The 25,556-nt window shown below is 50.6% G+C and overlaps 1 protein-coding gene across 1 annotated transcript in view; it reads right to left on the bottom strand.

The window, feature by feature from the left end:
• FRMPD3 (FERM and PDZ domain containing 3) overlaps nt 1-24,935 on the bottom strand; it is a 102,545-nt gene extending 77,610 nt beyond the window's left edge. Inside the window, exons 1-3 of the mRNA XM_054040765.1 lie at nt 24,868-24,935; nt 15,209-15,276; nt 7,575-7,666 (exon numbers count right to left, since the gene is read on the bottom strand). Of these exons, the coding sequence (XP_053896740.1) occupies nt 7,575-7,666; nt 15,209-15,276; nt 24,868-24,877 (170 nt within the window). The 5' untranslated portion in view covers nt 24,878-24,935. The remainder of the gene's footprint in view (nt 1-7,574; nt 7,667-15,208; nt 15,277-24,867) is intronic.
• Between the last annotated feature and the right edge of the window lie 621 nt (nt 24,936-25,556).

Here is a 25,556-nt window from a genome sequence, read left to right on the forward strand (position 1 = left end):
GCGTTAGGAAGAAAGATACAATCAATAAAACACTTCAGGATGGTCAGTTATCCTGCATGCCCTGCTTCTTGGATGGTCGGAGACACTTCGCTCTCAGCTTCATGCTCCACATCACAGCCTGCATTCAGGTCTGGCCTTCGGATTTCCCCTCCATGAACCGGCACTCCCAGCTGCTCGTCCCTCCTCACCCCCACCACAGCTACTCAGCTCACCGACAGCTACATGCTCCCCAGCCCCAGGGAGCACTCAGTGAGCCAGGAGCCTCCAGCTGGGAATGAAGCCACCGATTTTGTCCACCCTTTTAGCCGGCTCTGCCTAGGCTTGTGTGAAAGGGCAGCACTGAATCCAGGGAGCCCCTGAGCTCTGTGATTCTCACTGTCCTCCCCAGTTAGTCTTGGCCCCCAGCCGTTTGGTCAGTTTCTTATTCCCACCGTGGGTGCCAGCCATAGCCAAATACTCCATCGTGTGGCGACAGCAGCTCCGGGAGGGTACACTGGGAAGCTGCCACTCAACCCCCAGACTGTAATTTTACCCCCTTGTACCTGCACTGCTATCAGAGCCCCCACCCTGCCTCACCAGAACAGCGCCCCCTCAGCCTGAGGGCGTATATAACTGCTGCTGGTGGCACACGCTTCAACCACCAGCACTGGAAGGGTCAAGCTGAGCTCCCTGCTGGAGTCAGCTATGCTGCTGGCATCACTGAGTGCCGGGTCAGGCGCCAGATGGCAGCCAGGAAAAGGCAGAAGTGTTCCAGGCTTTTAGTGCCGGAGCTAGCAGAAGGCAAGCAGTGTTCCCCAGCACAGCCAGAAGTCAGAGGTAGCGGAGAAGTTAGCAAGGCAGCCAAATGCAGCTATAAATAATGAAGCGGAAGAGGCAGCCTGGCTCCCAGCAATGAATTCGGCACCTGCTGCTCAGCCTGCAGTTTTTAAAATGAAATTGATATCTCAGCTAATGATTAGTTTCAGAGTAGCAGCCGTGTTAGTCTGTATCCGCAAAAAGAACAGGAGTACTTGGGGCACCTTAGAGACTAACAAATTTATTAGACCATAAGCTTTCGTGGATTACAGCCCACTTCTTCGGATGCATATAGAATGGAACATATATTGAGGAGATATATATACACACATACAGAGAGCATGAACAGGTGGGAGTTGTCTTACCAACTCTGAGAGGCCGATTAAGTAAGAGAAAAAAAACTTTTGAAGTGATAATCAAGCTAGCCCAGTACAGACAGTTTGATAAGAAGTGTGAGAATACTTACAAGGGGAGATAGATTCAATGTTTGTAATGGCTCAGCCATTCCCAGTCCTTATTCAATCCTAAGTTGATTGTATCTAGTTTGCATATCAATTCCAGCTCAGCAGTCTCTGGTTGGAGTCTGTTTTTGAAGTTTTTCTGTTGTAATATAGCCACCCGCAGGTCTGTCACAGAATGACCAGACAGGTTAAAGTGTTCTCCCACTGATTTTTGAGTATTATGGATTCCTGATGTCAGATTTGTGTCCATTAATTCTTTTGCGTAGAGACTGTCCGGTTTGGCCAATGTACATGGCAGAGGGGCATTGCTGGCACATGATGGCATATATCACATTGGTAGATGTGCAGGTGAACGAGCCCCTGATGGTATGGCTGATGTGATTAGGTCCTATGATGATGTCACTTGAATAGATATGTGGACAGAGTTGGCATCGGGCTTTGTTGCAAGGATAGGTTCCTGGGTCAGTGCTTTTGTTCAGTGATGTGTGGTTGCTGGTGAGTATTTGCTTTAGGTTGGGTGGTTGTCTGTAAGCGAGGACAGGTCTGTCTCCCAAGATCTGTGAGAGTGAGGGATCATCTTTCAGGATAGGTTGTAGATCTTTGATGATGCGCTGGAGAGGTTTTAGTTGGGGGCTGAAGGTGACAGCTAGTGGTGTTCTGTTATTTTCTTTGTTGGGCCTGTCTTGTAGGAGGTGACTTCTGGGTACTCGTCTGGCTCTGTCAATCTGTTTTTTCACATCAGCAGGTGAGTATTGTAGTTTTAAGAATGTTGATAGAGATCTTGTAGGTGCTTGTCTCTGTCTGAGGGATTGGAGCAAATGCGGTTATATCTTAGAGCTTGGCTGTAGACAATGGAACGTGTGGTGTGTCCTGGATGGAAGCTGGAGGCATGTAGGTAAGTGTAGCGGTCAGTAGATTTCCGGAATGGGGTGGTATTTATGTGACCATCGCTTATTAGCACAGTAGTGTCCAGAAAATGGACCGCTTGTGTGGACTGATCTAGGCTGAGATTGATGGTGGGATGGAAATTATTGAAATCATGGTGGAATTCCTCAAGGGCTTCTTTTCCATAGGTCCAGCTGATGAAGATGTCATCAATGTAGTGCAAGTAGAGTAGGGGCGTTAGGGGATGAGAGCTAAGGAAGCGTTGTTCTAAGTCAGCCATAAAAATGTTGGCATACTGTGGGGCCATGCGGGTACCCATAGCAGTGCCACTGACTTGAAGGTATATATTGTCCCCAAATGTGAAATAGTTGTGGGTGAGGACAAAGTCACAAAGTTCAGCCACCTAGGATTGAATAAGGACTGGGAATGGCTGAGCCATTACAAACATTGAATCTATCTCCCCTTGTAAGTATTCTCACACTTCTTATCAAACTGTCTGTACTGGGCTATCTTGATTATCACTTCAAAAGCTTTTTTTCTCTTACTTAATCGGCCTCTCAGAGTTGGTAAGACAACTCCCACCTGTTCATGCTCTCTGTATGTGTGTATATATATCTCCTCAATATATGTTCCATTCTATATGCATCCGAAGAAGTGGGCTGTAGCCCACGAAAGCTTATGGTCTAATAAATTTGTTAGTCTCTAAGGTGCCACAAGTACTCCTGTTCTTTCAGCTAATGATGTGAGCAAGAAAATGGTTGGAGGGTGCAGTTTGCTCAGGACAGGTATGATGGCATCACTGCAGCTCTCAGAAGGAGCCATGCATGAGTCCAGGCAGCGATAGCCCATGGTGGGCCAGGCCGTCAGTCCCCAGAGGTCAGGTTTCTTCTGCCACATTCTGCCATCCCTTAATAATCTGCTAGGTACTTAATAGCTGCCACATCACTGATCCAGTTGGGCTGGCTCCTCCACCTCACAGGTGCACAGAGCTGTATGTATGAGTAAAAACCACAAGTGCTGAGCCGGACTGGGAGCCTGGGGAGCTTGATCCTGCACTGATGAGAGCACTGCTAGGACCTCCAGTTACTCCTGCCTCAGAGCAGAAGCAGGGGGCAGTGCGGCACAGTGGCTCTGACACTGGCATGGGAGGCACGAGACCTGGGTTCTATGCCTGTCTGCGTTACTGAACGGCCATGGAACCCTGGGCACGGCACCTTCTCTCTCCATACCTCTGCTGCCCCCTCCCTCCATTTAGATCAGAAGCAATTTGGAGCAGGGACTGTCTCTCACTAAGTGCACAATGGGACCCCGAGGGGCTACTACAGCACAATGAGTGGACACAGAGTGGAGCCTGGGGCCTCAGCATGGTGGAGAGCGGGTTTAAGTCCATCTTCCCTCAGATGTGCCCTTGTTCCTCCCTTTCATTACCCTGCAATAAGGGCACGGGAGTCGCTGTGGCTCAGGGTGGGGTTACAGCTACTACTGAACCCTGCACTCACAGGCAGCCTCTGCTCACGCTCACACTGAGCACAACCCCCTTGTTCACCACACAAGGACGAAGTGGGTCAAGCCCACTTGCTCTAAGAGCATGTGTAGGGGTGGAGCCTGTATTGCTTAGAGCACCAAGAGACTGGGATCAGTTCTCAGCTCCTCAGCTAGCTCAGAAGACGTTACCTAACCTGGCTGAGCCTTAGCTTCCATCTGCAGTGAGGGTCTTGTGGCTAAGGCACCGAGCTAGTCCCCAGCTCAGCTGCTGACTCAGTGTGTGACTATGGAGAGGTCACTGCTCCTCTCTGCTTCCTGCAAACTGGGAATAAGGCCACATGGGATGCTGGAGGCAAGGCTGACCTTTCCAGGTCACTGAGGTCCTTGGCTGAGAGATGCACCAGGAGTGTATAGGGCTATCACCAGGAGAGCCCATGCTGTGAGCATGGGTTAGACAGAGGTCCAGCGAGGGAGGAGATACCATAAATCAGCTGATCTGGAAAGACCAGCTCCTGTCTCTGGAAGACTGGTCCCTATTCCTCCAACAATCTGGGCAGCCCAGGGGACCTCCACTGCCATCTAGGCACTTGAATAAGTGGCAAGAGTCTCAAGCGCAGTGCATGCTGGGGACTGAGCACTTTGGGAATCCGCACAGCAAGAAGCCAGCCCCCCTTCTAAAGTGCTGCGTGGTTCCCAGAGGAACAGAGCTTTAACCAAGAGCAAGTACAGCAGGAACATAACGAATGAAGTAACAGGCACAAAAATAACCTCTCATTTTGATGGTCAACCCAGCCCCCAGATCCATTCACCAGGAGCAGGAACCACGGCCTCTCAGGTAGGCACCCGCAGTAGTAAATACTTGACAAACTAAGCCGCAGTGTGAAATACCCTCTAGTGGCAGTTTAATTATAACATCACTTAGGACTGGAAATTGCCTTATGGCTCTGGGGTAGTGGTGTCCATTAAGGGGAGGTGGGAGGGGCTGTGGTTTTGGAGAGTAGGCTGGTGGATTGAATGCTACCCAGCCACAGGCTCTGTGATTCTTTGCTCTGGCACGTGTAGCCGTCACCACAGGAATGCTCATCTCATGTAATGGCAGGTTCCCTTCTTTAGCGACTCTAGCGCTGGTAAGGGCAATACCTGCCAGCAGCCCTGGTTTGGCCACACACTGGAATCCATCCCAGCAATGTGCTGTCCATCCCTGCTGATGGGCCAGGACTGTGCAGCAGGCAACAGCTACAGGCAGCTGGCTCCCAGCTCTCTAACCACCTCTGCCCCACTGTAGCGAGCACAGCTCCCGTTGCAGCAGGAGCCAGCTGGCTGCAGGAGAGAGGCAGCCACTAGGGTGACCAGATGTCCCAATTTGATAGGGACAGTCCCGATTTTTAGGTCTTTTTCTTATATAGGCTCCCATTGGCTCCCATTACCCCCCACCCCCGTCCCGATTTTTCACATTTGCTGTCTGGTCATCCTAGCCGCAGAACAAGCATTCCCCTCACAGTCATGCCAATGTGCACCCTTGAGGGCTGAGAAGGGAGCTCAGTCTCCAGGGTCTACTCAGTCACTGGGCATTCTGTGAGACTTTCAAGGAAGCCAGTCAGTGCCCACTGTCCTGAAGATGTTTGTGACGGGGCCAGGTGTCTCCCTGGGGACTTGACTGAGATCCGCCAAACTCATCGGACATAAAGCACCAGACGGACAGCAAATGGGAATGATCTTCAGTCACTGCTTCCTGGCCTGCATTCATCTCAGTAAGCCCATCCCCATGCCGGTTTGCCAAGCTAGCCACAGCCTAGTTCTCTCCCCTTCCTAATTCTTGGTCATACTTTACTACTTCGCTTTGCCAGCCAGCATCTCACCCTTCTCTATGTCATTATAACGTTAATGAACCTGCTTCAACCAGAGTAGCAGGTCCATGGAGAGGAAGCAATGGCCAGAGAGAGCTAGCAGCATCTTAATACCCTGTGAGCAGCATCACATCTCAGTGAAACATTATCTCCTGCTTGGGACCAATATCATGGGGGGGAGGGATAGTTCAGTGGTTTGAGCATTGGCCTGCTAAACCCAGGGTTGTGAGTTCAATCCTTGAGGGGGACATTTAGGGATTTGGGGCAAAAATCTGTCTGTGGATTGGTCCCCCTTTGAGCAGGGGGTTGGACTAGATGACCTCCTGAGGTCCCTTCCAACCCTGATATTCTATGATTCTATGAGCAAGTCTGCAATGCTCACAGCTCTGGGTGGCCGTGCTGGTGATCACGTGCCCATGCATGGGTATGTCTGCCCCAGAGGACTGCATGCCTGACTGCATTACTACTACTGGGATTATAGGAGCACCTAGAGATCCTCACCTGAGATCAGCGTCCCACTGGACCAGACACTATGCATATGCGCATAGGAAGAGACAGCTCTTGCCCTGCAGAGTTTGCACTCCAAACAAACACAGAGAAAAGGTGGGAAGGGAAACTGAGGCACAGAGAGGGGCGGGAACTTGCCTAAGGTCACCCAGCAGCTCAGCGGCAGAGCTGGGAATAGACCCCAGGTCTCCAGAGTCCCAATCCAGCACTCTGTCCCCTGAACAGATGTTTGTATGTGTGTGTGTTAGACCAGCCTGCCCATTGGTTCATGTGTCTTATAACAGCACATAGGGTTGTATGTTCACATGCTAGGGAACTGTCTGTGTGGGGCAGGGACACTCATGCATAGATGTATCCAAGGACCCTGGGCATGACTGTATTCTAGGGACCAGTGTCTCTATGCAGAAGCATATCAAAGGCTCCATGAAGCATGCTCATGTGCATGAGTGCAGGATGTTTGGATATATTTGTAAGTGCCCTGGGCAATGTGTGCAAGGGGTGGGCATATGGGCTTAACCGCATGTGGGTGCATGAGTACAGGAGATCTGTCTGTATCCAATGAAACCTGTCTGAATGCCTCTCGGAGGGGGCTTGCCTGATTTGCAAATCCTTCCAGTCAATGTTTTCCTACCAATGCTGGAGGCTCCCTGCATTTCTTCTCAGATTTGGAGAGATTTCAGGTTTTTTGTTCTCCACAGTTAGATGTACAGAAGCACCGGATCAGAGGAAAATCCTTAGAGCTGCCGTTATGCCTAAAAGGCTTACCCTTCCGTTCCATACACAAACAGAAAGCAGGGGGGTGGATTACCATGGAGCTGGCTGGGGAATCCTAGGACTGAACAGTCCCTGAGCCCAAATTCCTCTCACCCTTGGAGAGTGCGAAAGGCCTGGAGGGGACGCTTTGACAGTCTGAATTCCCCCTGTCTCTGGAACAGAGAGGGGGGTCTCCTGATGGAGCCATGAAGGGAAGCCTGGGACTGACTGGGCATTGGGAATGAAATCCCACCCTTGATTCAAACAGGGAGGTCTCGAGTGGGGCAAAGCTGGGTGCCTTGGGGGAGGGGGTACACACAATACCAATCCTCAGACAGAAAAACAGCCCACGCCCTCCTCCCAGCACTCTTCTTGCAGGAGAGGAAATCGGCATTTGATTCCCTCTGCTCCTTTTCCCCCTTCAGCATTTTGGAGTCTCTGTTTTGCTGACAGGTTAAGTGGCCGACAGCCTGCCTGGCAGACCATTTCATTAAGGACTTGATTTAGTTTTTCCCTCTCTCTCTCCCCCTCTCTGTGACTCTAATAAATCTGATTCTAATGAACAGGGACTAGTGGTGCTTTAAAGGAGATCGAGAGCAGCCACTGATCTGCCTGTGCAACAGACACACACACAGTGGAGAAGGGACACACGGCATCTCGCTGCAACATTCTAGCCATCACTGAGAACAGTGGGGACTGAACCCTGCTGCCAGGTCTCCCCCAGGCCCAGCCCCTCCCCTCGGCTCAGCAGAGATGGAAATATTCCCAAAACAAAGCCAAATACAATAAAAGTCAAGAGTCTTGTCTACTTACGAGCTGCTTCGTGGTGCATGATACTCACTGTCTGCTCCCTCTGGCCGAGGCGGCTGGCGGGATATTTGACCTCTTCCCCTGTCCCCTCTCTCTTTGCCCAGCACGGACGGACCACGGCGTCTGTGTAGAAAGAGAAAGATCACCTCAGCCTTAGAAATTCAGCACCTGCTGTGACCAGAATCTTAAAGAAGCCGGCTGGCTCAGCCCCAGAACCACGGCAGGAAGCGAGCTGGTAAACACAGCCGCCTCTCGCTCTTTCTCAAATCAGGAAGCCGACACTGGGAGCTAGTACATTATACCCACCAAGGAGCAGTGACCTGCAGCTCACCAGCTTCTAGGTGAGGCCAGCAGCTAGATCCCAGGACTCCCACTGTAGGTTTGAGGAGCAGGTGTCCCCTTCAACTTGTTTCTATTGCTCTGTTTCCCCAATGGGGGGTGGGTTTGGGCTTATTCTAACAAGGGGGGCATTAAAAGCCAGGGCTGATGGGGGGGCTGGAATGGGTCAGTCAGAGGCTTTCACCTCTGGGCTGAAGGTTTGAATTCAGCCTGGGTGGTCATGCACCGAAAGCCATGTCTGTTTGACGGCAACGTGAACTGAGTTGGTAGGTCTCAGCGCAGCTCCTCGTGGGCGGGGGGCAGCAGCACAAAGGCCAACGAGCAAAAGGATCGTGGAGACTGACCTGCCCTGGCACCCCCAATGGCAGGGGTCCCCAATGCGGTGCCCGCCGGGGCGTCTAAGTGCGCCCGTGTGCTGGCCAACGGCCGAGCATCCGCCGAAATGCCTATTGACGTTGCCGCTTGTCGGCGGCATTTCGGCGGATGCTCGTCCGCCACCACGGTCCTCTGTGGCTTGTCGTCTGGCACCCACCAGACGAAAAAGGTTGGGGACCCCTGCCCTATGGGGTCCCTCCAGGCCAAGGCAGGGAAAGACTTGCAGTGCTGCTGCCAGCACTGTACCCGTCTTGAGGCACAATGCCCTGGAGCAGGCGCTGGCAGCAGCATTCCACTCAGGAGATCTTTATGCAGTGAGAGGTGAGGAAGGCCCTTCCTCTGTGGGGCTATGGGGCCAGACTGACCATGAAGACATGAGCAGAGGCTTATGGGGGGGGAGGCACTGGCCTGCTTAAAGCAACATCTCCCATTGCAAGTGGAAAAGGAGCAGCTGGAAGGAGGAGAGGCCGCCACTGCTGCGGGGAAGGTCACACTGCATGACAGGCACTGCTGTAACTGTGAGGCGGCTCACACTGCTCGGACAGGGCACTGCTTTCCTGGTTTCAGTGGGGCACTGCCACGGGGAAGCTCACATCGCTGGAGGCTCCTAGCCAGCTCTCTCAGGGCTCTGCCAGGAGGAAGTTCACACGGCGGGGGCTCCCTAGCCGGCTCTGTCAGGGCACTGCCATGGGGAAGCTCACACCGCGGAGGGTCCCCTAGCCGGCTCTGTCAGGGCACTGCCATGAGGAAGCTCACACCACAGAGGGCACTGCCACGGGGTAAATATTTGTAACCAGCTTGATGCTGTGCTCTACAACCAGCACTTTTCTCTCTGGCGGGGGGCGTTTGAGAGATTTAGGGCAGGCTGTCGCTTCCTCACACATTATCCCAGTCTCCAGAGCCCAGATCTGATGGGGGAAGCGCCAGGAAGAAATACTGCAGGATCGGTGTGGCTGGGTACCTCAGACGGATCGAGGTTTGTCCAGCGTGTTCGGATCACTGCTCCAAACCCCCAGGCTGCAGTCCTTGGCCACATGCAATATTACTGAAAAAACCCATCATCCCTGCTCATGAATATAAGTCAGCAGTGACCCTGCACTGCTGCTCTGCTACCACCAGACCAACTTCACAGAGGTCAGCATGACAAAGAGCTACTGCTCTGGGTCTGGGACAGCTGAAGGCAGTAGGGACCAGCAGCAGACCCACATCCTGCTTGTGACCCTGGGGCCCACAGCATTGGGAAGGGAGCCGCTGCGATGGCTGTAGTTTTGCTCTTGCACTAACCAGGGCAGCCCAGGATCTGAAGCTCTGTGCAGAGAACAGCTGGAGCAGCTGCAGCTCTGATCTCTGCAGCAGCCAGAAGATGCCAGAAGCTGCAGTGCTCAGGGTCCGACAGCAGAAAATGCAAAGTTTTGAGCCTGAAGGCACTGTGGAATGCAGCCCTGGGCATGGCTGGGAAAGCTGGAAACATCGGCAGTTCCTGCCCAGTAACCACCAGATGTGCCCCAAACCTCTTCTATCAGGAGGACAAAAACCCCATGAGTTAAAAATTAAATTAAACATAGGGGTTTATTTTTATAATAAACCTCTTTAAAATTAAATTTCAAAATATGGCAACCTCTGTTAAAGCCTAAACTTATTATAATATATTAAAATCATTTAAATTAATTACAAAAAATACTATTAACTAGTACATGCTTGCTGCTAAGTTTTAAAGTAAGCCAGACCACTGAACTGGGGGAAGTCACTGGGTATGTCCCTGGAATTAGAGTTTTTTGAAGTGCTAAAACAGCTTTTGAGAACAGTATCCTCTTCTGCGGGTGCAGAGAGAATATTTTCTTAATTTCAGTTTATTCAACTAGTTCAGATGAATGACTAGTTCTTTCAAACCAACTCAATTGAAAAAGCAGGAAAGCTTGTTGTCCTCTTCCAATCTACAAACAACTAGTTGTGAGAGGAAGAGATCTACTAGTTCTAAAATCCTGAAGGACAGGGTCACCAGAAACAATCTGTTCAATTAATTCACTACAAATAATACTTCCTTTGTTTAATAAATCAGTTAGTTTTAAATGGAAAACAAAAACATGTTTTAAACTTTTTTTTCCTCTTATGTATCCAGCACTTAATATTTTTAATTGAATAAAACTACCTTAAGATGCTATTTTTGGTGTATTTTTAATTGATTTTGAATTTCCATCCAAACAGAGCTTGACACAAATCCCAAGTAAAAACTGAATCATCTAGTAAATGAGAAATGCATCATTCACCATTTTCTAACATAAAAAAATTCAAAAATTCAGAATCTAAATGAAGGTAAGCTATATAATTGCTTAAATAAGCACGTATAAATACAGTGTTTCCTCCTGGCTAGCAAAAAGCAGCACCATATTTAGGGTAAAGACTATTTTTAGTTGTAAATAACATGTTTTAATGGTCACCAGCTAGTCAGAATCAACCATTCTTTAGGAAAATAATTGAGTAAACAATGCAAAACATGATTAAAATAAATTATTTAAATCAAGGCTTCCTGCTTGCTGATTTAAATCATGGTTTAAACTTGTGATTTAAATTGCTTTGATTTAAAAATCAACCCATCCATACTTGGCAGAGCATTAAAGGATCTTACGATGAACACATCTGGTGTATATAAGCAAGCTCTGTAGCCAGTCCATAGCTGGTATAGGACCATGAGAGAGCGCGCAAGGTCAGATCCTCCTGCTATATACTGAATGCCAAGCAAGAAACAACCGCCTTGCCTCATGCCATTCCTGATTCTGAACATTACCAGATCCATCACATGGGCTCGAATAGAGAAGGGCTTGGCATTTCTGTGCCTGCTGCCATGGACAGTGCCTAGAATGAGCCTTGGCTGTATTTTACACATCCTAAAAATGAACAAAGCTAGGGTTACCATTCGTCCAGATTCCCCCAGACATGTCCGGCTTTTAGAGTTAAAAATAGCGTCCGGGGGGAATTTGTAAATGTCCGGACTCCCCGCCCCCCTATTCAGAGCGCGCGCGGCTGACAGGGCAGCCAGCCGGATGGTGCCACTTACATGGGGCTCCGACAGCCAGAGAGAGCCTCTCCTCCACTTCCCCCTCCTCTCCCGGGCAGCTGAGAGCACTCCCTCCCTCCCTCCCTGCATTCGCAGATCACCAGCCCGCCGTTCGCACCGGCAGTCTGGAGCTCCTCCCCCTGCTCCTCCTCCCCGGCACGCTGGTCTGAGCGGCAGAGTAAGGGGACCAGGGGGTCGGAGAAGGGGCAGGGAGGTTCTGGAGGGGGCAGTCAAAAGACAGGGAGCAGGGCGGGGTCGGGAGTTCGGGGGGGGCTTTCTGGGGGTGGGGGTGTGAATAAGGTTTTGGGCAGTCAGGGTACAGGTAGGGGGTAGGGTCCGGGGGGGCAGTTAGGGTGGGGGGGTCTCAGGAGGGGGCAGTTAGGGGACAAGGAACAGGGAGGCTTAGGTAGGGGTTGGGGTTCTGGAGGGCAGTTAAGAGCAAGGGTCCCAGGAGGAGTGGTCGGGGGGGGGGTGGGAGTTCTGGGGGGGGGCTGTCAGGGGGTGGGGAGAGGGATCGGAGCAGTCAGGGGACAGGGAGCAGAGGGGTTTAGATGGGTTGGGAGTTCTGGGGGGGGGCTGTCGGGGGTGGGGAATGGTTGGATGGGGTGTGGGAGTCCCAGGGATCTGTCTAGGGGTGTGGATAAGGGTTGGGGCAGTCAAGGGACAGGTAGGGGGTAGGGTCCTAGGGGGCCAGTTAGGATGGGGGGAGGGTCTCAGGAGGGGGCAGTCAGGGGACAAGAGGCAGGGAGGCTTAGGTAGGGGGTGGAGTCCTGGGGGGGCAGTTAGGGGCAGAAGTCCCAGGAGAGGGCAGTCAGGGGACAAGGAGCGGGGGGAGGGTTGGGGGTTCTGAGGGGGGCGGGAAGTGGGAGGGGCAGGGGCGGGGCTAGGGCAGGGCTCCTCCCGTCCTCTTTTTTGCTTGCTGAAATATGGTAACCCTAAACAAAGCTGATAGCGCAAGGCGAAATCTACATGTCCCTTCCCCAGCAGGGTGTCGCGAAAGGAAAAGTGCTCTGTAATTGCAAGACTCTTCCTCATCGCCAGGTCTGCGATAAAACTTCAGTCTTCTAGCGCCTTCCATCCCAGAGGATCCAAAAATGCTTTGCAGCTAGCACAATACCCTGAGCCTCCGACCACAAAATCCCCAAGCTCTTTACAGATGCTAATGAATTATACCCCCTCCCTCGCAGGCCAGGTGGGGAAGGTGATAATCCTCCTTCACTGAAACACAGATGAGTGACTTGAGGAAGCTCACACAGTGGTTCAGCATTAAAGCCAGGACCTAGAGTCTCATCTCAGGTGCACCGGTGTAACTCCACAACAGCTCCATTCCAGGCAACAGAATTACCCTGCTGTAAGCGAAATCGACCTCCAGCCCCAGCAATCCTTGCAACAGGCATCTCAAGGACAGGAAGGCTACAGCCAGGCAGACAACATACTAACAGCACCTGACACAGCAGTGGGGTGAGGAGGCGGCCAGGGACAAGGGACCAAATCACTCTTCTCGCAAGAAGCGTCTGGAATTGTAACCGCTGCTGCAGAGTGGATTGGGACGGAGGTCTCAGCCCAGAGACATGCACACAGTAAAGTGCACCGCACTCAGTGTTCCTGCCTTGGCCGGCACAGAGCCAAGTTGACCCCAGGTGTGTGGAAATTTCAAAGCGGCTGCATTGGGCACAGCCATCACTTAGCGCACTCCAGCTAGCCTCTACTGCCTTCAGCTCTCCACCTGCTCACCACCCCCAAAGAGTCACCACTCTAACAGGAGATCACAACCATTGACAGTCAGCGAAGACCCGAGAAACACAGCTCCTTATCTGAGTGCATGAGACATACAGGGGCCTTTCATATCCCCCTCCAACATGTTCCCGAGCCCCCCATTCAAACGCCGAGCTGTATTTCCTGCTCAATCAGAGGGCAGCACGGCTGAGGACAGACACTTCCCAGTTATGGAGATGGAGATCAGTGAACCCCCTCTGAAAACCAGAGCCAACACTGGCAACTTCCCTGCCTCGCCTGGGGTGGTGAACCACCCACAACAGTCAGTGTATGCTGGAGCGGAGTGGGGGTCTCGTCCTTTCATTCAGGGTGCTAGGAGAAGGGGGAGGAACTGCTGCTCCTGCTGGAATTGTTTGCGGGAGGCAGATGTTAAGTAGCTTATTGAAATACACACCTGGCAAAACTATCCCAAAACCCCACTGCTGTAACAGCAGGGACAGGGGAAAAGTCACAGAAGCTGAATCACAAACAAGGCAGCTTTAGGGGCTGGGCAAGTCTTTCTGCATTCTGCAAAACTGCAAATTCCAAGCTTTAATTACACATCTGTTCTGCGGCCATCCGTGCAAACAGATGTGCTGCTACCCTGTTAATGCAACCTTGCAGTAAACTATCCCTAGGCCAATAGCAGCAGTAAAGGGGAACCCAACCCTCCACACCCCATCCACTGAATTAGGTGTGAATTTCAGAGATGATTTGAAATGTACCAGTTATTAAGCATGGGCAATTCTCCACTCCTACCCTTTAAAGCATATGAAGTTAAATACAAACAACTCCATGAATCTAATATTAAAAACAAAATCACACAAAGGCAGGAAAGGAGGTAAATTAGCACAGCCAAGCTGCTCATATGGAGCACTCTCTACTCCCATTTTCTTGGTTAAAGGGGTAGCTCATTACAAGCTCAATCGTGGCTTTACCCTGAGTCCAGACTTAGGAGCAACCCAAGCGGGAGAATGACTCTTTTGCTGTTCCTGTTGCAGGACAAATACCATAAATATGTTCTACTAGAGCTGGGAATTTTCAGCAGGGACTGACAAAGGCTCACTCAAACACTTTGGTGTGGGATTTTTAGGCATTGTTTTAAAGGCACTTTCTCCACCACCCCCAACTGCCACAAACTTCCTCTGTGACCTCGGGCAAGTGACTTAGGTGCCTACATTCCTTTGTGAATCTCTCTCTAACTGCTGCTTTAGGTGTCTACGTCCAAAATTCTGATCCTCAGAACCCCCTGTCCAGCTGCCACCTAACCTTCTAGGCACCCAAGTTTCTGCCAATAGTTGTCTCCTAGACATTTAAAAAAAAAAAAAATCTGCCAGCAAGCACGTGCACAGCCTCAGCGCCTGTCTTGCCTGCTGGGCCCAGCCTAGTGGAAACTCCCCCACCTCCCCACACACCAGGCCCTGCACAGACACAGCCAGAGGAGGAGTTGCCCCGTCCCAACCTTTAGCTCAGTGGGTAGAGCACTCACCCAGGCAGGAGATGGGGGTTCAACCCCACCCTCCTTCTGTCTGATTTGGATCAGGGATTTGAACCTTTGGCCCCACCCCCTCAGGAGGTGCCCTAGCCCCTGGGCTAAGGGATATTGTAGGGAGGGCGTCTCAATCTGCCCTAGTGAAGCTGTCCCACTTTGCATAAGTAGCTGAATATTCATTGGACCAGAGAGTGAGAATGACCTTCTAGCCCAGTGGTTAAGGTGTGGGAGGCCCCGTCCCAGTGATTTAGTCATTTGTACAGAATGGAACGACTTCAGCCGGAGATGTTCAGAGACAGTGGTTAGGGCCCTCTCCTGACTTAACACCTCCCCACCCCCCAGCATTTCCTATTGGCTAGTGTAGGCAGCTCCCCATTCCACATTTAGCTTCTGTGGATCCCAGTTAGAGACCTCTCCCCTACCCCCACGTACTGCGGGGCCCAGCTCAAGGCTGTGGATTTCATGAGGTTGTAGGGTACCTAAAGCTGGCCTCAAGGTTGCAGTGCCTAGGTCCCCTTTGTGAATCTTGCACTTTGCCTTTCACTGCCTCAGTGATCTGCCTGTAAAAGCACTGCCCTACCTCGCACAGGCCCACACCCTCTCAGGTACACAAGTGCCTAACACCCCTGGGAGTTAGGGCCCTACATACCTTTGAGATCCGAGCTTCAGATACTACCGTCATGGGGGGCTGAATCAGTACCTTCGAAAGACAACACACTGGATAAAAGAGAAGCAATACATAAGAGGATTATCAGAGATAAGAAGCAATACAATTTTGCACCACTTTGCATCCACTTTTCTTGCTTATTCGCTTGACATTTTAGCTGCATAGTGTGTGCTCTGTGTGTAATGTATTCCATAAAGCGTACCGGCCTTGCGCTGTCGTTCAGTTAAGGCTGCTGCTGAACCTCTCAGCTTTGGCATTTCCTGACTTCTGTGATTTTTAACCTGTGTAACCTTCGTGTTGCATCAACGTGGCTTTTTGGCTTTATGTGAAATAAACACCGCGTGCCACATCCTCAGCTAACCAGGGTTAGCACCATTGACTTCAGAGCTGTGCTGATCCGACATTAGGTTCACCTTACCCTTGCCACTGCAGTTAAGGGAAACTTTAGCCTAAATATCTCTACCCTTGATTCATGCTAGCGTTCAGCAAATACATACAAGGAATCAGTTACTTTGCTGTCTACTCCAAACGAAGGGCTAATGAGATCATTTGCTTTTAGCCCTGTCACCCCTGCATAAAGGCTGGTGCGTATCTGGCTGGAATTGTATCTCAGAATCACTGTTCTCCGCACCTCCTTTGCTCCTGGATGGTTGTAAGCTGCTAACTGCACTGCTCATTACTCCGCTATTCTTCATTGGCTCAGCTACACAGGCTGGTGCATTGGGGTGGAATCAAGGCCCTTCCAGAGCCCTCCCCAGCCCTTGCATGGAGGATGGGTGGAAATTCTGGCCAAGCAGCTCCTGCTTTTTTCACCATGCTGCACTGGTGATCCAGAAAGGTCAGGCGGGGATGGGGGTGAATCTAACTCCCTCTTGAACTCCTAGGGCAGTTGCATAGGGTCCCACCATGATCATCCCCCAAAACCATACCATTGATTTCATGGGGTCATTAAGCTAATGTGGATGGTCTCAGGAAGGAAGCCCTTGTCACAGACAGCTTTGTCCCTAGGGAGGGATTGGACAGTCCCAAAGGCATTATTATTATTATTATTATATTATTGCCCTTGGAGAGGGTGCTGGCAAGGTAACGGATAACCATATCTGGAAACGTGAGTCACATGGATCTGAGACACCATGTGACAGCTCCAGACTCTTGGTCAGAAAGGGAGTTAGACTCCCATTTTGTATTTATCGTGGTTTGGGAAGGAGTAGCCTACGAGCTGCTAGCAAGAGATCCCATTCCAGAGTTGCTGTGCCACTGGTGATATCCAAGGGGAGGCAGATTACTGGACTATGGTTGTTGGGTGCTGGATGAAAGGAGTCACATGGAGCTGGTGTGGGATGACAACAGACTGGGCACCTGAGTGAGTGCCCGCTACTGGATATACAAAGGCTAAGGCTTCTGGGAGAACAGGATTTTCCTATTAAGCCCAGAGACATCCCATCCTGGAGCTGGGCGTGGCTTGACCTGGCAGCATGAAGGACAGCTAGGGTAGGGAGTGTTAGGCAGACACTGTTTCTGAGCAGAAGGACCCTCCTATCTTTCTTGCCACACTAAAGCCAGGACCTCCATAGTAGCCTCACTCACACATACTGCCGCTCTGGCCGTACTTTGAGCCATGCTTGTCTGAGGCACATGTGGGCTCAGCCAGGGCTCTCCCTCGCTATGCTTGAGTCAGCCTGGCTTGGGATGGGGGGCAAGCCTGCCAGAAGCACTGGGCAAGATAAACCTGACCTACAGTGATGAGGGCTCAGGAAAGAGGCAAAACACAAAACACTTGGTCACCGTGAGGGGACTCACGGGATCCCAGCTAACAGTGCCCCAAGGCCAGCAGCTGCAATTGGGGGGCACACAGAGTCTGAGGACATGAGGGAGCTAGGCCTGGTCTTACCAGGCTTCAGGAACCGATGCTGCACAGAGTAGGGGAGAGAGCTGGGTTTAATCTCCCTAGGACTGCCACCATATCGCCTAGCTCCAGACCAGTTGCTGCCTCACTCACGTTGAATCTCCCAGGCTGGTTCAGTTACTGCAGTACCTCAGACCTCCAGCTAACTCGCTAAAATAAGAGCCCGCTCTTTCCAGGGTATCCAAGTCTAAGACGCAGGAGTCTCCTGGCTCAGGCTAGGCACAGCCGTTCCATCTCGAGGTCACCGTGCCCTACAGATTTCAGACAACCTTCAGCTCACCCTCTAAGCTCTGCTCAGGCACTGCCTGCTCTCAATCATATAGCAACTCCCCGGGCTTCCTTCCTGCACTCTGCCTTTAACTCTACAGGCCTGTTTTAGCTCCACCCCAGCACCTGACTTAGCCACATGACCTGCCTATCATGTGACTTTGCTCATTTTGTCCACCTGGGTAGGTGAGCTAAGTATCACAGGTGGGGCCAGGGGTGGCTCCAGATACCAGCGCACCAAGCACGTGCCTGGGACGGCAAGCCGCAGGGGGCGGCCTGCCAGTTGCTTTGAGGGCAGCAGTCAGGCAGTCTTCGGCGACATGCCTGCAGGAGGTCCACTGGTCCCGCAGCTTTGGCGGTGGGTACATTGAAGGCACAGGACCGGCGGACCTCCTGCAGGCATGTCGCCGAATCCACGTTACCAGCGGACCTCCAGCAGGCGCGCCGCTGAAGGCTGCCTCACTGCTGTGCTTTGGACAGCAAAATACATAGAGCCACCCCTGGGCGGGGCAAAAGTCATCTCCTCTTAAAGGGCCAGCCACCCTGCCACAGGGACTCTGGTCGGTGGCCTCGTATCAAATGTCACCGTGATGGAGATTCACTGTCCACACTAGTAAAGGGGCTTCCAAAAACGGAGGACATGATTTTGACAAGGATGATCCAGCTCAGGCAGCATTACTGTATGCAAAGGGTAATGAGCATTGCTGGGGACAGCAACTGAGATGGCGAGCGCAGACACACCCAGCCTGTGGGGAGGAGGGGGCTGAGAGGTTTTTGTAGCTAGTGCTAGCTGAACAGAGCAGGCATGAGTAAGTACAATACATGCCTGAGGTCACAAGGGGGAGCTTGAGGCCAGACTCAGCACCTAGAGAGGACCATTCACTGCTTAAAGAAAGAATCATCATTAAACCCCCTGGTGGTTTTCTTGCTTCAGCCAAAATACAAGAGAGGAGCACAACGTGGCTTCAGGCTGGGCTGGATGAGGGCACTGCAGGCTAGCTGGGGTATGCGGTGACCCAGCAGGGCATGCTGGATTAGCTGTCAAAATGTCATTTTCTTATCACTAAGAACCACACCCCCAATGCCTTTGCAAAACACCAGACCCAGGTGCTCCCTTCACTTCTACTGAAAACTTGAACCTCCCTGCACAATCCTGACCTTACCCCAGCAGCCCTCCTTACACTGCCCTTGGGGAGTGCCTGGGTACAGACCAGACTAACATACTATGTTTATCCAGCACCTTTCACCCCAAAGCACAGGTCAGTTTTATGAAGCCAGAACTAGAATTGGCTAGCACCCCTCCTATTACAGAGCGCACCAGTGGATTTAGAAGTATGTCTACACTGCAACGTGTAGGGCTCAGACTCAGGCTCAAGGCTAGAGAGCACAAGTGGGCAGAATCTTGGTTTGACATCTTAACCAAAAAGCAGCGCCGTGTCCTCTGATACTAGCTTTACTATCAGCTGTGCTATTGCTCCTATTGAGGCTTAACAACTACAGGATATTTTATTTAACATTACAATAAGGACGGCCTGATGTAAACATCAGAGAGGAATAAATTTACCTCCTCATGGAGAAGGACGGCTGGGTTTCAAGAGACTTGGGTTCAATTCTCTGCTCCGGCTGTGCAAGCACATCACTTGAGAAACTGAGGCACAGAGAGGCTATCTGTAAAATGGGATATTAGCACCTCCCTCACAGGGCTGCTGTGAGGATAAATACAGTGCAAAGATTGTGAGGTGCTCAGATACCATGACGTTGTGGACTCTAAACGCTACAGTCTGTTCTGTCCCCTACAGTCCAGAGCCCTGCTTCCAAAATGGTACATGAACTTTGGTCTCTGCAGCCTGATCCCTCACCCAGCAATGACAGCGCCATGCACCAATTTAAACAGAAGAGCACTACTCACTGATCTCCCCGCGGCCCCCAGCAGGCAGATGTCCCAGGCTTCCTTTAAGGCAAGCCAGGCTCTGTGACCTGGCAACCCAGGAATAATTAGTGACCCCAGCTGACAGTTTTAGGGAGGTTTAATTATAATAACTGATCCGAGCTGTGGGAAGCAGCAGTGGTTGGAGAACTCTGCTGGAGAGCTAGGGCTGTGCTCCTTTGAGAAGTGGTCCAATAAGCCTTTGAGAAATGACCTGACAGCTTAGAAACTACAGTTCGAGTTACAAGGGCCTGGGAAGGCCATGAAATGAAGGGCAAAGAGCTAGAGAAGTAGCCAGGGAAGCTGAAGCTTCATGTTTAGCTGTGGATAACTGAAGACAGCCCACAGGGAGGAAGAACTGTGGTTGGCTGCTGGGAGACCGGGAAGAGAAAAGCAGGGATCGAAATGGCAAAGCACTCAAGACTATGGCTAGCTACAGCAGGTTCAGTGGCACAGCTGTCGTGCTGCAGAAGTGCCAATGTAGAGTAGATGCTTCCTCCATCAATGGAAGAAGTTTTTCTATCAATGGAGGTAATTCACCTCTCTGAGAGGCAGTGTCAGGCTCCTGACACTTGCCGTCAGGACCAAGGGTCAGAGCAGGGTCAAACCTGAGGCTATGAGGAGCAGAGGAGTTCATAGTCAGGTTTTGGCCAGGGTCAATGCCAAGGGTCAGAGTCTGAGTCAGGTTTTTGGGTCCAGGTCAGGAGGCAAAGTCCAAATCAAGCCAAGGTCACAGCCAGGAGCTCAAGAGCAGTAATAGCCATGGCAACTACAGATCCACACGGTTGACTAGAATGCCCCTTGGGTTTACATAGGGCTGAGAGCTGACCAGGAGCCATGAGGCTGCTGCCTGTCAGACCTCTTCAGGCAGGACTTCCCATGGGCTGTGTCAGTGGGTCATGGACAGTGGAGTGCAAGCTCCCTACAGCCGCTGCGGGGTGGTAGTGTGGGGACGTCTGCTGCCGAGCAGTGCTGCTATCCTGGTTTCTAGACCTCCTGGGCCTTGCAGGGTTGCAGCATTCCCCATAGACGAAGAATCTACTTTACTTGCCATGATGGGGAAGATGGGACTCATGGGTCTAACTCTCTCCTGGCTATGTGTACGTAGGCAACACCCCTTAATGCGGAATGGAGTTCACATGTGTGTGAGTTGAAAGAGGAGTGCAGAGAGGGTAAAGATGGAGGTGCTACCCACACAGCTGGGGCAGCGGCCCCAGGCATTAAAAGCCAAGCAGTGGCATTAGGAATTGTCTTTCCTGCCTGACCCATTCATTTTTTGTCAGCTTTTGTGCAACTGACTCAGTAACTTCAGTCGTAGAAGCCTCTGAGCCAGGTCCCTGCACAGGCTGCCTCAGAAGGGCAGAGAGGACTGGGCAGTGTGACCTGTGAAGTGGGAAGCCTTTGATGAGATTGGGGGGGAGAGGGGTTGTCAGCTTCTGTGTAGCTCCAAGGGCAAGAGCACATGGGACAAATCTATGGCTCAGGTTTTCCCTGCACAGAGGCTGCTTTATGATATGCCATCTACGGACATGGCCCTAAATTGGGTGCCTGGGGGGAATTCTCTGGTGCACAATGCCAGTGTCGTCACTCCCTTCCCAGGGTGTGACGTAGGAGGGCAGTTGGGATTTCCATGCACCCTGGCTGTCACAACAGTCCATTGGGGCCACTGACAGCAGCTTCCTTCAGGCTACTTTATGTGATGCCAGGGGTCAACTGGCATGCTGCTGGATAAAGAGCATATCTGTCAAGTTTTGTGCTGCTCCACATATGACATTCTATGCAAATTACTGCATGATCTTATTTGCACATAATTTTCACCAGGCCATAAACACCAGGCCACAATCTATCCTGAGCAGTGGCAGAAGTAGTACATGGAGCCGTACAAAACTAGGCAGTTGTGGCTTGGATAGTTGAGCGCTTGAAGGTGGAGCTGGGGATGGGGGGAGTCTGAGTTGGAAACTGGGGAGAGGTGGGTGGGTCGGTGCTGGGGGCTCATGAGGTTACTGAGGCTGCTGAGAGGCAGGGAGCTCCTATGGTAGATGGCACTGGGGCTCCTGGTGGGCAGTGGGCTCCTGGTTCTCTCAGGTGTAACTAAAAATACACATATATACCCGTGAAATGCATGCCATTGATTGTGTAATGCTAGCTGCCTCACCTGCTTTCTGCCCACTAATCCATTCCCCCACCTTTTGCCCGAACGTTCCAAACCCATGAGCAGCTTCCAAACTTCCTGTGGGAGAAAGTTTTCCTCCTTTCCGGACTGGCGATATTCAGTCCTGCACTAGGTATTCAGACCTTAATCACCTGAAGGACCCAGGAGGGATCAATGAAGTTTAGTTAAGGTCCTGAAAGATTCCCACCTCAACTGCCTGGACCTTAGTGAACCTAGCTCGGAAAGAAGAGGGGTTGGGCTGAACTTGTGACTCACAGCTGGGATTCCAACTCTTCCCAGCCTGATACATAGGGCACTAACCTGTCCCCTCTCCCTGTCTGGTGTCTACAGCTGTATGGGGATGATCTAGGAGAGCAGAGACACATGAGCCTCACTTTTCAGCACGGTCAGAAACAGCAGTAATGGTTCTGCAGCAGGGGAAATTTTATTAAAGACTAACTCTGGCAATGGAACAAGCTGCCAATGGAGGCTGAGGGATGCCCTTTATTGGCTATACCCCAGGTTAGAATAAACTTCCATGAAATGAGGCAGCGTGGCACAGGAATGGTGCAAAACACCACCATTGACAATAGCGACACATTGGTCTGGAAAAAGAACAGGAGTACTTGTGGCACCTTAGAGACTAACAAATTTATTAGAGCATAAGCTTTCGTGGACTACAGCCCACTTCTTCGGATGCATATACAGTGGAACATATATTGAGGAGATATATATACACACATACAGAGAGCATGAACACATAAATACCACCCTATACCGGAAACCTACTGACCGCTACACTTATCTACATGCCTCCAGCTTCCATCCAGGACACACCACATGATCCATTGTCTACAGCCAAGCTCTAAGATATAACCGCATTTGCTCCAATCCCTCAGATAGAGACAAGCACCTACAAGATCTCTATCAAGCATTCTTAAAACTACAATACCCACCTGCTGAAGTGAAAAAACAGATTGACAGAGCCAGATGAGTACCCAGAGGTCAGCTCCTACAAGACAGGCCCAACAAAGAAAATAACAGAACACCACTAGCTGTCACCTTCAGCCCCCAACTAAAACCTCTCCAGTGCATCATCAGAGATCTACAACCTATCCTGAAAGATGATCCTTTACTCTCACAGATCTTGGGAGACAGACCTGTCCTCGCTTACAGACAACCCCCCAACCTAAAGCAAATACTCACCAGCAACCACACATCACTGACCCAGGAACCTATCCTTGTAACAAAGCCCAATGCCAACTCTGTCCACATATCTATTCAAGTGACATCATCATAGGACCTAATCACATCAGCCATACCATCAGGGGCTCGTTCACCTGCACATCTACCAATGTGATATATGACATCATGTGCCAGCAATGCCCCTCTGCCATGTACATTGGCCAAACCGGACAGTCTCTACGCAAAAGAATTAACGGACACAAATCTGACATCAGGAATCATAATACTCAAAAACCAGTGGGAGAACACTTTATCCTGTCTGGCCATTCAATGACAGACCTGCGGGTGGCTATCTTACAACAGAAAAATTTCAAAAACAGTCTCCAACGAGAGACTGCTGAGCTGGAATTGATATGCAAACTAGATACAATCAACTCAGGATTGAATAAGGACTGGGAATGGCTGAGTCATTACAAACATTGAATCTATCTCCCCTTGTAAGTATTCTCACACTTCTTATCAAACTGTCTGTACTGGGCTATCTTAATTATCACTTCAAAAGTTTTTTTCTCTTACTTAATTGGCCTCTCAGAGTTGGTAAGACAACTCCCACCTGTTCATGCTCTCTGTATGTGTGTATATATATCTCCTCAATATATGTTCCACTCTATATGCATCCGAAGAAGTGGGCTGTAGTCCACGAAAGCTTATGCTCTAATAAATTTGTTAGTCTCTAAGGTGCCACAAGTACTCCTGTTCTTTTTTCGGATACAGACAAACACGGCTGCTACTCTGAAACCTGACATTGGTCTGGGACTAGCAGGAAGAGTGATCGAGGACACTTATCAGGATCACACGTTCCTACGGCTAATGAGAGAGCCCACTGTTATGTTAGGACTGAAGAAAAAGCCCAACCCCAGAGGGTTAAAAACCCTCCTACTTCAGAACACAAACCAACCTCTAACTATTGGGAGGTAGGATGCAACCTGCCCCATGAGCAGCTTATTTCGTAAGGCCTGGATTCAGCAAAGCATGTGCTTATCCCATTGAAGTCAAATGGTACATAAGCACGGGCTTGAGTGCTTTGCTGAATCAGGGCCCTAGTCACTCACATGGCATTTCTTGTACCCTCCTTTGAAGTAGCTGGTATGGCCACTGTCAGAGATGGGATGTTATTGGTCAGATGGCATAGCAATGCCTATCGCTGAATCGGTCCTGCCACGATGCCGGGGGATGGACGCAGAGCCACACTAGGTGGCTGGAGGATCTCTTTCAGACTCAACAGTTCTGATTTCGATTGGCTTTCCTTTTAAGAGACAAATTATTAATCCATTATTGTTGCCTGACTTATGTTCAGCTCATCGCAGGTAGTAGACCGAGTGGAAAGATTCCTGGTCCTCAAGGATGTTACTGTACAGACTTTTTCAGACAGGAAAAATACTGAGCTTTTTTTGCGCTGTCCTCCAGCCTCCTCCTCCCTCCCCTCCCCTGCTCAGAAAAATTATGGGGAGGGAGTCAACTGGGAAATGAACACCAAGGGGGATGCTTAACTACCTGATCAGCTCAGACTGATTTGCAGAGCAGGAATTTATTACTGTATATAAACTTCAGAGAGTAGTTAAATAAGGGGAGTGAGAGTTATAGATCGTTTATATTCTATTATTGTGAGGGTGCAATCTGTCTGAATTCCTTCACAAATGGCAGGCTGGTCCCTCTCGCCTGGTGTGCCAAAGCCTTTTATAACAGCCTTAAAATTCAATCAAACTTTCTCTTTGGGTTTTTCCAAATCTTGGCTTTTATTCCAGATTTATGAGTACGCATTTGCTAGGCTGATGGTCTTTTATAGGTTTTAAACCCATAAAGGATCAAAGTGGTCATCTAATCTGACACCTTGCACAACACAGGCCACGGAAATTCCTCCAGTGATTGCTGCCTCTAGACAACATGTGGTGGCTGAGCTACACAGATACTTTAGACATATCCAGTCTGAATTAACTATTCCAAATAATAGAGAACTTCCTACCTCCCTTGGGAATATGGACCAGTGGCTAGTTAATTACCCCTCGCTGTTAAAACCTGGTATCTTATTTCCAGTTTGAACTTCGGTGATTCCACCTTCCAGCCATTGGATCTTGTTCTGTCTTTGGCTGCTATATTAAAGAGCCCTCTAGTATCAAATGCCTTCTCCCAGTGTAGGTACTTACAGATCACCATTCAATCTCCTCTGGGGAGGGCGGTAGGCTCAGGAAGTAGCCTAGCCCCTACAGCCGATTCCTCCTTGGGACTATGGGAGGGACTGCCAGAATCAGCCTGGGGCATGGACCCTTCCTCTTGGTCCCTGCCTGGCCTCCAGCTCACTTGCAGGTCCAGCCTGGATGCAGAAAGGGCCATTGACGTCAATGGGCTTTGAATTGGGCCCAAAACAAACAGAGCATACATACAGTGGTACCGCATGGCAGTGAGCTTGTCCCCATTCTTCCCCAAGGGGACTGTGTCACCACCTATTGGCAGCAAACATTTGCCAGAGAAAGGGATTTTGTTAGCATCATGCAGGAAGTTGTGTGGAGCAGGGGTACAATGGTAGGGGAGAGGAGTACACATGGATGTATGGAATATTCCCTAGCACCTACCTAGCTACTGCAGTGATGAGCACTAGCTACACAGATCAACACACCTACTGCCTGATTTGCAGAGATGCCAAACCCCCACAAGGCCTCTAAGTCCATGAGAGCTGCAGGTGCTCTGAACCTCACAAAAATCAGGCCACAAGGTTTTATTCTTGGTGCCTCATACCCACTCACTTGCTGGTTTAACTCTGGCCTGAGACACGGCGCAAAAGCTGTTTAATTTTATCATGCACCTGGAGTAGGAGGTCTATTTTGCAAAAGACAAG

The sequence above is a fragment of the Malaclemys terrapin genome, chromosome 9, assembly GCF_027887155.1.
Source record: "Malaclemys terrapin pileata isolate rMalTer1 chromosome 9, rMalTer1.hap1, whole genome shotgun sequence".
NCBI classification, from domain to species: domain Eukaryota; kingdom Metazoa; phylum Chordata; order Testudines; family Emydidae; genus Malaclemys; species Malaclemys terrapin.